The sequence below is a fragment of the Rhinatrema bivittatum genome, chromosome 1, assembly GCF_901001135.1.
Source record: "Rhinatrema bivittatum chromosome 1, aRhiBiv1.1, whole genome shotgun sequence".
Lineage (NCBI taxonomy): Eukaryota > Metazoa > Chordata > Amphibia > Gymnophiona > Rhinatrematidae > Rhinatrema > Rhinatrema bivittatum.
Window position 1 is genome coordinate 394,413,081 of NC_042615.1, and position 14,398 is coordinate 394,427,478.

At 46.0% G+C, this 14,398-nt stretch overlaps 1 protein-coding gene across 2 annotated transcripts in view; it reads right to left on the minus strand.

The window, feature by feature from the left end:
* PSD3 (pleckstrin and Sec7 domain containing 3) overlaps positions 1-14,398 on the minus strand; it is a 1,257,010-nt gene that overhangs the window by 199,937 nt on the left and 1,042,675 nt on the right. For both annotated transcript variants that reach the window (XM_029601790.1, XM_029601782.1), the window contains exon 10: positions 5,375-5,418. In XM_029601790.1, coding sequence (XP_029457650.1) covers positions 5,375-5,418 — 44 coding nt within the window. The remainder of the gene's footprint in view (positions 1-5,374; positions 5,419-14,398) is intronic.

The following is a 14,398-nucleotide window of genomic DNA, read 5'->3' on the forward strand; positions in this document are numbered from 1 at the left end:
GTATTACAGTAGCAGGTGCAGGAATTGTCCACCACAGCATGGTACTATAGCATGGGGGCCACCCACAGTTTCTTATTTTGTTAATTATGGCCTATGTTCCAGTACCATTGACAATTTCAGCAGCTGGCACTGTAAAATCATCTGGTGCACATATTAATCTCACAGAAAGAGGATTTGGTCAGTTTCCTTTTAAGGAAAGACCTTGCTATATCAAATAGTTATTTTTTTCTTTGCTTGCTTCTTTGGATAAAATGTATTTTGGTAATCTTACTTCACTCAAGTGCACAGTCAACAGGGTAGAGATATACTTTGCAAGTTATAAAATGTATAAAGATGAAAACTTTGGGAACTACTAAGATCCCTTCCTCAGGAATTTTTTGTATCAGCAGACTACATCTTAAATAAGGCAGCAAAAATCATGCAGGTATTTTGAAAGCCAAAAATGCAATATGCATTTTCAAAGGCAAAACACGGACTAATGGGATAACATTTGAAAACTAATGAGGGCCTTGTATTGGCAAAGCCTGAATGCAGCAAAAATCATCTTATAGAAAAGTAAAATTTTTGCTTTCTTTGTTTCTCTATAATCACTTCAGCTGTAAAGAATTCTTCAACATACCGATGTGTTTTCCTACCTGTAGCTTCACCTCAATCGTTGGGATAGTTAAAGGTGTCTTTTAAAAATAAATATGTCCTCACTCCCTATCCACCTGACTGCCTGTTTTTCTTAGACAAAATTCTAGAAAGCAGGGCTTCTTTGCTCAATTGTGACCTGTCCTCGGTTATGAGAAATTCAGGGGACAAAGGATCACCTTACACCAGTACCATTTCTTCTTTACTTCCTATGACTCCACTACACTTCTTTTTCCTGCTGCTTACCCTCCCCAACCCTGTTCAACATTGCAAACTATTCCAAGCTTCAGTGCCACTATTCCCATTCTCTACATTCTCCATCTTCTCAGCCATTCTCTATTAAGCTTCTCTACTCTCTGGCAATTCACTTTAAATTATAAGTTAAGGGAAATAATTTTATGGATATAATTTTCTCAAAACGGCTGGGTGTTAACTGGTTGAGCCTTTCAGGTGGTAATCTGACTCATTTATAGTCTCACCGACTCCACTGGCTATTTTCTTATATAGACTTTTAGAGGGCAGAGAATTTGATATAGCAATTCCTGTTCAGAATTCCTGATGTGGAGGTATGGTGGGTATATGTGGAACTAGGTATTGATCGTGAAGAGACTACATTCTGGAACATGGACAAAACCAGTGGTGCTCAACCTTTTTTCGACCAGGACACACCTGACAGATGGTTCTCACATGCATGACACACTGAACATGTGACCGTCATGGGGGCTAAATGTAAATATACATTCTGCATCCTCAAGAACCCCCTCTATCCCCAACAATGGGTGCAGAGCAGAATTAGGGAATTACCTGTACAACTCACCATACAAAAATAGGATATTCTGGTTCTGATGACATCTCAGTAAAAGCAAACTAAACTCCCTTTACTGGCAGGCACAGTACCCCTCCTTATGAAAAGACAGTAATTTACCACTAATGCATGTCCTATTGAGAAAACACAACAAATAAGATTGATACAAATGCCTACACTTCCACTTGAGGAAGTGGAGATAGAAGTTCCGGAGCAGCCTAAGCCAGATTTTGAGTCAAAGGAGAGATACATAAGCTAAGGCCAGTATTAAATGAACTGAATGATTTGGGATCCTTTTAAATACTACATTAGTTTGTTTTATCAGTTGCAAATTATAAAGAAACATAGAATATAACAGCAGAAAGGGACCAAACAGTCCATCTAGTCTGCCCAGCATCCCATGGCAGCATCTGCCGCGTCATACAGGTCACCCCCATACCAGTTTTCCAAATCATTAAAGTCATGGCCCTTGTTAGTTGCTGTATGAGTCCAATTCCCTGGTACCACTTGCCTTTGAAGCAGAGAGAAATGTTGGAGTTGCATCAAAAAGTATCAGGCTTATTGATCAAGGGTAGCACCAGCTACAACAGCAAGTTACTTGCTTTCCAGACCGTAAGATTCAGTGTCCTTCTTGGCTGCTGTCTGAATCAAATTCCCCTTTTCCTCTTTTCCACCTACCGTTAAAGCAGAGAGCAATAATGGAGTTGCATCAACAGTATGAAGGCTTATTGGTTAAGGGTAGTAACCACCACACCAGCAAGTTACCTCTATGCTTTCTTTTCTTTTTTTTCCATCCTCTAGCCTTTAAGGATCCTCAGTGTTTATTCTATGCCCCTTTGAAATCTTCCACTGTTTTTGTATTCACCACTTCCTGATGTCTTCACCACTTCCTGATGTTGGTTCTGAGTTGTCCTCCCTGGAGTTTCATTTCGTGACTCCTAGTTCTATTGATTTCTTTCCATTGGAAAAGGTTTGTCAATTGTGCATCATTAAAACATTTCAGGTGCCTAAAGGTCTGTATCATATTTCCCCTCACCGCCTCTCCTCCAGGGTTTACATATTTAGGTCCTTCAACCTCTCTTCATAAGTCATTTTATGAGACCCACCAACATTTTTGTCGCCCTTCTCTAGACTGCCTCCATCCTGTCTCTGTCTCTTTTAAGTTGCGGTTTCCAGAACTGAACACAATACTTCAGGTAAGGCCTCACCAAAGACCTGTACAAGGGGATTATCACCTCCATTTTCTTACTAGTTATTCCTCTCTCTATGCATCCCAGCATTCTTCTGACTTTAGGTATTGCCTTGTCACATTGCTTTGCTGTCTTCAGATCTCTAGACACTATCGCCCCAAGGTCCCTCTCTTGCTCCGTGCATAACAGCCCTTCCCCCCCATCACATACAGCTCTTTTGGATTAACACATCCTTGATGTAAGACACTGCACTTCTTAGCATTGAATCCTAACTGCCATAATTTCGACCACTCTTCCAGTTTACTTTAATCATGTCTCATTCTCTCTACTCCTTCCAGCGTCTCCACTCTATTGCAGATCTTAGCATCAGCTGCAAATAGACAAACATTAACTGCTATCCCTTCCGCAATGTCGCTCACAAAGATATTGAACAGGACTGGTCCCAATACCAATCCTTGTGACAGTCTGCTTAACACCGTTCTCTCTTTAGAGTAGGTTCCGTTTACCTTTATACGCTGTCTTCTGTCCGTCATCTAGTTTGTATTCCACACCACCACCTTGGCGCTCAACTCCCAAGCTTCTCATTTAAATGAGAAGCTTGGGAGTGCGGGACTGTATCAAAAGCTTTGCTGAAATCCAAGTAGATCACTTTGAGCGCTCTTCCTTGATTCATTTCTTTAGTCACCCAATCAAAACAAATCAACTAGATTTGTCTGACAGGACCTCCCCCTAGTAAATCCATGCTGCCTGGGGTTCAGCAAGGCTCTTGACTGTAGATAGTTCACTATCCTTTCCCTCAGCAGATTCTCCATTAATTTTCCCACTACCGAGGTAAGGCTAACCGGTCTGTAGTTTCCACCCTCCTCTCTGCTCCCACTCTTGTAAAGTGGGACCAACACCGCTCTTCTCCAATCTTGCAGCACCACTCCTGTTTCCAGAGATGTATTGAACAGGTCCTTCAGCGAACCTTCCAGCACATCCTTGAGCTCCCTCAGTGTCCTGGGATGTACCTCATCCGGCTCCATGGCCTTGCTGCCCTACCATCTGAATTGAATATTTTGGTGATCCTTTTTTGAATACTACAGTGTTTTTTTTGTTTTGGCAATGAAAAACTAATGAATTACTATTTGATTTAAATGTTTAGGGCCTTTGGCCATTGGGCCTCCTCAGATGCAGTTTTGTTTCACCCACTGAGAAGTAGTAACTATATGGATATAAGAATGTTTTTGGATGAATATATTTTGAACTACTGTTATTTTACTCAGCCGCTTTTCTTTTGATAATTCAAGATTTTATAATACATTTTATGTAGAGGAGAAGGTGAAGAATAATCTCCACAGTGAGACTATATTGTATGGAATGGATCTACCAGCTGAAGTCTTGACTGTTTTCAATGTCCTGAGAGACTAAGCAGGGATTCCATGAGAAGTTTGCACCTTGATGAATTTTTATATTAAAGCACAAATTGTTTTAAACACATATACATTTATATTCCCATTTTTCCTGACCTATACTTTTCCTCCAAAACATTTAGCTTCATTTACATCTCTAGATTTTATTTATTTATTTATTTATTTAAGGCTTTTATATACCGACTTTCTTGATACAAATCAAATCAACTCGGTTTACATCGAACAAAGCGGTTAACCGTAACCAATTAACAAGAGATATAGATTGAAGAAGCAAAAGTTACATTATAACAGGGGCGCAAAAACTGGGGATAGGAAATAAAGAGGGGAGAGCAAAGATGAGATAATTAACGTTTTACAGAAGATGGTGTGGGGGGAGGCACAAGGAGCCCACCACAATATAACGTATATTAGTACTTAGTGTTTGTTGAATCACAGGAGAGTTAGGAACAATTCTAAGTCCAGCTGTTGGCTTAGGAACAGGGAAAGGCTCGACAGAAAAGCCATGTCTTGAGTTTCTTTTTAAAAGTTATAAGACAGGTTTCCTGCCTGAGGTCCGGTGGCAGGGTGTTCCAGATGGAGGGACCTATTGTAGAGAATGCCCGGTCTCTGAAGTTTGATTGGTGCACCACTTTGATTGGAGGGACGTGTAAGGATCCTATGCAAGCTTCCCTTAAGGGTCTGGTCGTGAAGTGAAGTTTGAGAGGGTGTAGCAGGTCAAGAGGGGTCTGATAGTGTATGCTTTTGTGAATAATTGTAAGTGATTTATGGAGAATCCTAAAGTTTACTGGGAGCCAATGAAGATCTTTTAGTATAGGAGAGATGTGTTCTCTCCAATTGGTATTCGTCAGGATTCTCGCAGCTGCGTTTTGAAGCAGCTGGAGGGGTTTTATTGTAGAAGCAGGAAGACCTTGCAAGATGGAGTTGCAGTAATTGACCTTGGAGAACAGGATGGCTTGGAGGACCGATCTGAAATCATTATGGAAAAGGAGCGGCTTGAGTTTTTTTGAGTACTTGCAGCTTGTAGAAGCATTCCTTCGTAGTTTGGTTTATGAATTTCTTTAGACTCAGATGACTGTCTATAATGACTCCAAGGTCTCTTGCATGGGAGATTTGTGTGTTAGTGTGCAGCTGTTGATGAAATGGACTGCCTTCTGGGGTGATGAGGAGGAGTTCTGTCTTGGTAGTGTTAAGCACCAGGTTAAGGCTTGCGAGGTGGAGATTGATTGTATGCAGATGTGAATCCCACAGTTTGAGAGCACAACATTAGATATGGCACAACATTACTGAGTCCACAGACATTTAGGTTTAAATGACTGAAAGCACAGCCTACTTACATTGCCCACTCTAGCTTCTCATTTTTGATCGAGTTGTACAGTGTCTGCATAAAGAAAGAAAAAGAAATTCAAACAAATTACTTTTAGATTCATTTTGAATAGCATACTCATATGTTCAGAGTGAAACAGAACACAAGATTTTGAGAGTCACTGCTTCTTCACAGGTACTCTAAGAATTTTGATTCCACAAAAAGTTTTAATCTAAAAAAACAGTCACTTCAAAATGATATAACATATTTATTCTTGTGCTGCATCAAGTTCTGATTTGAGTTTGAAACTGCCAAGCACTCAGTCATTGCTTGAGCTTTTCTACAATGCTCTTCATTTTGTGTACTCTGTTGTAGATCTTAGTATCATCTGCAAACGTAAACTTTCCCTACTAATACTTCTGCAATATCACTCATGAATATATTAAACAAGATCGGCCATACGATTGACCTCTGAGGTATGTCACTAATATCCTGATTTTCCACAGAGAATGCCATTCCCCATTACTTTCTGTTTATCACTCAAAAAATATTTTATTCCAGTCATTTACCTTTGGGTCTACCCCTAGACTGCTTAATTTATTTATGAGCACTGTGAATGGGACAGCAGCAAAAGCTGTGCTGAAATGCACGCACCTGATCTCATTTTCTGATCTCCCAATCAAATAAATTGATCAGATTTAACATGGTTCCATAACGCCCTCCCCTACCCCCCCCCCCCAGCCTTTGGTAAAACTATGCTGCTTTGGAGACTACAACCCACTGGATTCAAGATACTTCACTTTTAGTAAAGTCTCCATTAATTTACCCACAACCAAGGTCAAATTAACTGGTCTATAGTTACCAATTTTCTCCCTATTACCATCTTTATTAATAGGCTAATGAGGATTGTTGTTTGTAGTGTACTATTATATGTAACAGTTACAAAAGAGTGGTACACTTAAACAGTTTCTTACTATATGATCACACCAGTGCTCAATGCTCACAAATTAACAAGTGCCAAATCATAAATTATCTAACCCCAGAGTTTTAATCATGAATGCCCAGCTCACTAGTGTTCATTTTTCATGTTAGTTTTTAATGACGAGGGCCTAGAAATCCTTAATGAATGTAAAAACATACAAAATGTTTGGATTACTTACCTGGTAATCCCCTATTCCTTAGTGTAGACAGATGGACTCAGTACGAATGGGTTAGTATCCGCGTGCTAGCAGTTGGAGACGGATCTGACGTCAGCACGGGGTATATAGCCCCACAGGAAGCGCAGCGATTCAGTAATCTTCCTTGCAAAAGCTGTTATGGATGTGTGTACTGACGCTCAGTGAAAAGTGAAAAAGTGAAAACAGGACCCCCCTAACCGATTGACAGTGGCTGGAGACCGCCAGCAGTCCCAACCGGAAGGCGCTGACACCTGGTAGAGTGTATGCCCGTATGTAAGACAAATGCCATGGCTTACCTGGAATCGGTAAAACCCATGTACACAGGCAGCTGGGCGGGATGCTGAGTCCATCTGTCTACACTAAGGAAAAGGGGATTACCAGGTAAGTAATCCAAACATTTCCTGGCGTGTAGCCAGATGGACTCAGTACGAATGGGATGTACAAAAGCTTTACTCCCCGCCGGGGCGGGAGGCTGCCTGAGGACCATGTAGTACCGCCCTTGCAAAAGCCGAGTCTTCCCTGGCCTGGACATCCAGACGGTAGAACCTGGAAAAGGTATGAAGGGAGGACCACGTCGCTGCTTTACAGATTTCTGTCGGCGACAGCATCCCGGATTCAGCCCAAGATGCTGCTTGCGCTCTGGTAGAATGAGCCGTAACCTGTAGAGGCGGAGCCTTCCCAGCCTCCACGTAGGCTGCTCTGACAACTTCTTTAATCCAGCGGGCAATGGTGGGCCGAGAGGCTGCGTCACCTTGCTTCTTCCCGCTGTGTAGGACGAACAGGTGGTCCGTCTTTCGCAGGTCTTGTGTCACGTCCAGATACCTGGGCAGCAATCTGCCGATGTCGAGATGGCGGAATAAACGGCCTTCTTCAGATTTCTGCAAACCTACCGTGGTAGGCAAGGAGATAGTTTGGTTAAGATGAAACTGTGAAACCACTTTAGGGAGAAAGGAGGGAACCGTCCGAAGATGGATAGCTTCCGGAGTGATCCGTAGAAAGGGCTCACGGCAGGACAGTGCTTGTAGCTCAGAGATGCGTCGTGCGGAGCACACCGCCAGCAAGAACACCAACTTCAAGGTGAGAGACCGGAGAGATAAGCCCCGAAGGGGTCGGAAGGTGGATCCCGCGAGGAAATCCAAAACAAGATTAAGGTTCCATAAGGGCACAGGCCACTTTAGTGGCGGACGAATATGCTTGACCCCTTGCAGGAAACGAGAAACATCTGGATGCTTGGCGATGGTCTTGCCATCCCTCCTGGGACCATAGCAAGACAGTGCCGCAACCTGAACTTTGATGGAGCTGAGGGAGAGACCCTTCTGAAGCCCATCCTGCAGGAAATTCAACACGATAGGTATGGTGGTGGCATGTGGATTGGTGCCATGAGTGTCGCACCATGCTTCAAATACTCTCCAGATCCGGACGTAGGTGAGGGATGTGGAAAACTTGCGAGCTCGGAGGAGTGTATCAATCACGGGCCCTGAGTAACCTCTCTTCTTCAGTCTAGCCCTCTCAAGGGCCAGACCGTAAGAGAGAATTGAGCTGGATCCGCGTGGAGGATGGGACCTTGACGTAGAAGGTCCCGGAGAGGAGGCAGAGGAAGAGGCTCCCCTGCCAGTAGTCGTATCATGTCCGCGTACCAGGGTCTTCTTGGCCAGTCTGGTGCCACTAGAAGAACTAGGCCCTGGTGCGTCTGAATCCTGTGGATGATGGCGCCCAGCAGAGGCCACGGAGGAAGTCTGCTGTGGTATTGTCCTTCCCGGCAATGTGTACGGCGGAGACGTCCTGCAGATTCGCTTCTGCCCAAACCATCAGTGGGGCGAACTCCAGAGAGACTTGTCGGCTTCTGGTTCCGCCCTGTCGGTTGATGTAGGCCACCGTGGTGGCGTTGTCGGACATCACTCTGACGGCTCTGTTCTGCAGTTGTGAGCGAATCGCAGGCATGCCAATCGGACCGCCCGGGCCTCCAGGCGATTGATGTTCCACGTGGACTCCTCTCTGTTCCACCGCCCTTGCGCGGTGAGTTCTTCGCAATGTGCTCCCCAGCCGCTCAGGCTGGCATCCGTGGTGAGCAAGGTCCACGTGGGCGAGGACATCTTCGACCCCCTGCTCAGGTGGTTGGACTGCAACCACCACCGCAGCTGGGTCCGAACGCTGGCCGGTAGAGGAAGGCGCGTGGAATAGTCCTGTCGACGGGGGCTCCAGCGAGAGAGCAGGGAATGTTGTAGAGGTCTCATATGGGCCCGCGCCCAAGGCACCACTTCCAGGGTGGAGGCCATGAGACCCAGAACCTGCAGATAATCCCAGGCTATGGGCCGACTGGCACCCATCAGATACTGGATACGCTGTCGAAGCTTCAACTGTCTCTTGGGCGTAAGACTGACCGTGTCCGCCCGAGTGTCGAACTGCACTCCCAGATACTCGAGTGACTGGGAAGGCTGTAGGCAGCTCTTGCTGAGGTTGATTACCCAGCCCAAGCTTTCCAGAAGGGCGATCACTCTGCCGGTCGTCCGCAGGCTCTCCTCTCGAGATTTCGCCCTGATCAGCCAGTCATCTAGGTAGGGATGGACCAGAGTCCCTTCCCGCCTGAGTGCCGCTGCCACCACTACTACCACTTTGGTGAATGTCCGCGGGGACGTGGCCAACCCAAAGGGTAGAGCACGAAACTGGAAGTGGCGACCCAGAACCTTGAAGCGCAGGTAGCGCTAATGATCCGGATGGATCGGAATATGAAGATATGCTTCTGACAGGTCTAATGCCGTGAGGAATTCTCCGGGCTGGACTGCGGCTTTGTCGGAGCACAGAGTTTCCATGCGAAACCTCAGTACTCGTAAGTAGCGATTGACTGACTTGAGGTCCAGCACAGGCCGAAAAGTGCCCCCTTTCTTGGGAACCATGAAATAAATGGAATAGTGTCCAGAAGTCACTTCCCAGGCAGGTACTGGGAGGATGGCGTTCAAGGACAGGAGCCTCGCCAGGGTAGCTTCTAACGCTGCCGTCTTGTGCCGGGGACATGAAGATTCCACAAACCTGTCTGGAGGAAGATGATGAAAATCCAGAAAATATCCTTCCCGGATAACGGCGAGGACCCACTGGTCCGACATAATCTCGACCCATCTGGGGTAGAAGAGGGTCAACCTGCCCCCTATGGCTTCGTTCCCTAGATGAATCGGCAAATTCTCATTGCGGGGCGCGACCGGGGCCCGAGCCCTGGCCAGCCCCCCGCTTGCGCTGCTTGGTCCGAAAGGACTGATTCCTGGCCGGAGGACGAGTCGCCTGATAGCGCCCCCTATATGGAACAAAGCACTGGGAACTCCTGCCCCTGTAGGGCCGTGGAAAGGAGCGCTGTCCCCTCCTGGATCGATCTTCCGGAAGTCTAGGCACAGGAGAGGCACCCCAGGTAGTGGCTAGCTTATCAAGGTCACTGCCAAACAGAAACGAGCCCTGAAAGGGTAACCGGGTGAGACGAGACTTCGAAGGCGCATCAGCTGACCATGGCCGGATCCAGAGCTGCCTCCTGGCGGCTACGGAGGCTGAAATCCCCTTAGCTGTAGTGCGAACCAAATCCGAGGTGGCATCGGTGAGGAAGGAAAGAGCGGACTCCATGTCAGCCGCTGGAGCGTTGTTCCTGACCTGAGACAAGCAGGCACGTGTCACCACCGTGCAGCAGGCCGCAATCCGCAAAGAAAGAGCTGCCACCTCAAAAGTTTGTTTCAGAATGGTGTCCATTCGTCTGTCATGGGGCTCCCTGAGGGCCGTCCCCCCTTCCACTGGAATAGTAGTGCGCTTGACCACAGCGCTAATTAAGGCGTCCACCTGAGGACATGCCAGCAGGTCCTGGAGAGCCGGTGCCAATGGGTACATGCCTTTCAGGGCCCGGCCCCCTCTGAAGGAAGCCGCCGGCGCCGCCCATTCCAAATCTATGAGTTGCTGAGCTGCCTGTAAGAAAGGAAAATGGCGAGCTGTAGGACGAAGACCTTCCAGCAGGGGGTTCTGCGCAGAAGGTACCGAAGCACTGGGACCAGTGATATCCAACTCCGCCAGACACTGAGTCACGAGGTCCGAGAGGTCCTCCTTAGGGAAGAACCGCCTCATGGTTCTATATTGCTCAATCCCCGGGGGGAGGTCCCCCTCATCCGGGAGGTCTGACTCGTCCGGCGAAGTTGTAACGCAATGTATTGAATGTCATTTGCTTCTGTGTCAATGAGTATTGTATTGAAGTGAATATGTTTGACTTCATATTTAGATGTGACATTTTATTTTTGTTCTTTTATTATTGTGTTTAATTTATAATGTTTGTTCGTTTTAGTCTTTGAGAAACTTTGTGATTTTATTATTATGTATGTAATTTTGTATATCGCTTAGGCCATTTGTGTTAAGCGATTAATAAATTTCTTTAAATACAAATACAAATACCTCCTGGTCCAATTGATCTGGACTGTCTAGAGGCGGGAGGTCCCGCTCCCGATAAGGCCATGAGGGTCCAGGCACAGGATCCCTAGGCGCTGCCACCGTAGCGGCGGCCGCAGCAGGCGCCGTAGACGCAGCCACCGCAGGAACCACAGCAACAGCAGGAACCACCGGAGCAACAGGGACAGTAGGGCCGGGATGGGAAGCCGTCTGCATCTGGACGAAGGCATGAATCCCCTTAAAGAGATCCACCCAGGAAATGGAAGCAGCCTCGAATCGCCGGGGTACAAGCTCCCCCGGGATTCCCGAATGGTCAAGACTGCCCCCCAAATCTGGGGTAGCCCCAGGGGAACTGTCAAGAAACTGCAGCTGAGACTGGTCCTGGCCGGAGGGTCCCCCTGCCGCCTCACATTGGGCACATAGTGAGTCTGGCGCAGTACTGCGTGTGGCCCTAAGGTGGCATGCAGAGCAGAGGCCAAGGGCTGAAATGCCGGAGACAAGCAGCTGCGCCGCTGAGGACGCAGCTGCGTGCTGATCCATACCAAATAGAACAAGTGCGCAATAATATGCGGCAGCAATAGGCGCTTAATACAACAGGCGCACAATAGTAATAATATGCGGCAGCAATAGGCGCTGAATACACCAGGTGCACAATAGCAATAATATGCGGCAGCAATAGGCGCTTAATACCACAGGCGCACAATAGCAATAATATGCGGCAGCAATAGGCGCTTAATACAACAGGCGCACAATAGCAATAATATGCGGCAGCAATAGGCGCTTAATACAACAGGCACACAATAGTAATAATATGCGGCAGCAATAGGTGTTTAATACAATAGGCGCACAATAGTAATAATATGCAGCAGCAATAGGCGCTTAATACAACAGGCGCACAATAGTAATAATATGCGGCAGCAATAGGCGCTTAATACAACAGGCGCACAAGAAGAAATGCGGCAGCAATAGGCGCTTAATACAGCGAGCGCACAATAATAATATGCGGCAGCAATAGGCAATCAACACGTAAGCAGTTAGCAATATACGCTTAACGGTAGGCAATAGGCAATCAGCAGTAAGCCGTTTAGCAATATACGCTCTATGGCATGCAATAGGCTTTCAATAATATGCGGCAAATACTCACAGTGGCAGCCAATATGCGAAAACAATACCAGATACGCACAAGGAGGAAGAAAGCCGCGCCTATTACGGGCGCGGAATACCTGAATAGGGCCACAAAATGGCGTCCTCCACCGCTTGCCACGCCGCCGATCCTCTAGGCTTCGGAGACCTGGGCGAAGAGACGTACGCCTTACCAGATCTTCGGCGCTCCCGGGCTGGAATTCAGGCGGTCTCCGGCTGCGGGGGAAAGGGCCAGTACCGTTCACCACCGCGATTGAGGAACAGCACCCGCTACCTCGTCCACGCCGGGACTGAGGGCCTTGAAGCTCCACCCGAGTCTCCCCCGGGGGGCTCTGCCCCTGCCGCGGTTCGGCCGGACCGAGGACTTTCATCTCCGGGGGACCACGGTAGTCACCCCGGGAAGCTCAACTGGGGGGAACGGACAGAACGTCCCCTGAGGAGCGCGGGGCATAAGAGTCGAGGAGACAGGGAAAGAAGAAACTAGAACGAAAAGAAAAGAGAAAAAATTAAAGTAGTCTTGGAAAGCACGCTGAACAGCGTGCAGGCACTCCAAACTGCTTTGGAGACGGAAATTACTGAATCGCTGCGCTTCCTGTGGGGCTATATACCCCGTGCTGACGTCAGATCCGTCTCCAACTGCTAGCACGCGGATACTAACCCATTCGTACTGAGTCCATCTGGCTACACGCCAGGAAATGTAAGTGTTCAAATAATAATGAGTATTAAACTAATGACTACCAGAACTTATACTTTCCAAAATTAAGGCAGAAGAAACTGAAATCAGAGACCTCTAGGAAATCAGAAAAAAAGCATACTAGCCCAAGGATTTCCGAAAACCAGCAAAGTGTACAATATAACAGCAGAAGGAAACAAAACACATGGTCTGCATTTTGACTGGTTCATCCTTTTAGAGAGAAAATATAACATAAGATCTAAATTTTGTAAATGAAATGCACTACTATTAATTATACCTTGGATAGAATTGAAATGTGGACTGTTTCCTGCAGTGTGGTACTGGTACTAATCTCTGGATGATATTATATTTATGTGCATTGCAAGGCTGGCGTATACAGGAAAGCTTACATTTTAATGTAAAGCTTACATTTTAATGTACCAAGAGTCATGAAAAATGTAACTAGTGGTGCACCTGAGGAAGGCAGCTTAGAACATTCTCTGATGGTAAGGAACACTTAAGAAATGGCTCCAGACCATTAGAGACAAGATCAACCAATGCTGGGTTTTGCCCCATGGTATCTGTGAACTAAAAATCCAATGTACCTAGGAAAGTCAGGAATACAAGTCCACATATTCACTGGGGCAAAGTGAGGTCTGTCAGCACCAAGGTAAATTGCTGTGGGATCTTCTTCCTCGGTGGACGCCTCAACAAGTCTCATAATACAGGATTGTGCATTGTGATGAGTGCATCTTCATCAATGACGTATATTCTCAACCAACCACAAAATAACACACCATCTCAAGTGGGCAACAGTCAAAATTTAGGTCTTTTTACTTTGAGGAAATTGAAAATAAATAACAAATGACTACACCTGTGTTTCCAAAGGGTATTAATATCCATAAAAACAGTATACTTGCATAGAGGAGAATACTATACCTATATTTAGAAGTCTGTTTTCAGTCTCTAGTATGTTCCACCTATTTTGTAGCAACCAGCAAAAAAAAAGCAAAAGACAAGAGGCTGTAACAAAATATATTAATTTGTCAACTATATATATAGCCAAAGTGGATAAGCTTTAATAAATCAAAAATCCATCTAAAAATTCAATATAGGTCCCAGTAAAAAAAAAAAATTATTATTATTGGAATCTTGTTCTGCTTTTGTATACAGGCAACTGTCATGTACCAGTTACACTTTATATTTAATTTTCAGATGGATTTTTGACTAATTAATATATTTTGTTATACCCTCTCACCTTCTACCTATTTTGTAGAAATACTAAGGAAACAATATCCCAATTTTTTTTTTTTTTTTTTTTTGCAGATGTGAGTTTCCTGCTGCTCATTGGTGCCTGCAGTTCAATTGGAGTTTGTCTCTATTGGGTTTATGAGACAATTAGCCTTCATTCACACCTACCCAGGGTTTCCCCTACATTTAAGGCTAGAGATCATAATGACTACCCTCAGCTGGGGCTACAGACGGTAGCTCCTGTGAAGCCAGTACACAAGCTTCCTGAATCTGGACACTAGGTGTCATTGTTTCACAGTGTATGGGATTCCCACCACCATACCTCCAAGCCCAAAGTCAGGCTCAGGAATCAAACACAAATCTGCTGCATGGCAGCATGTTGCTCCGCTGGTAGGTCAACTCT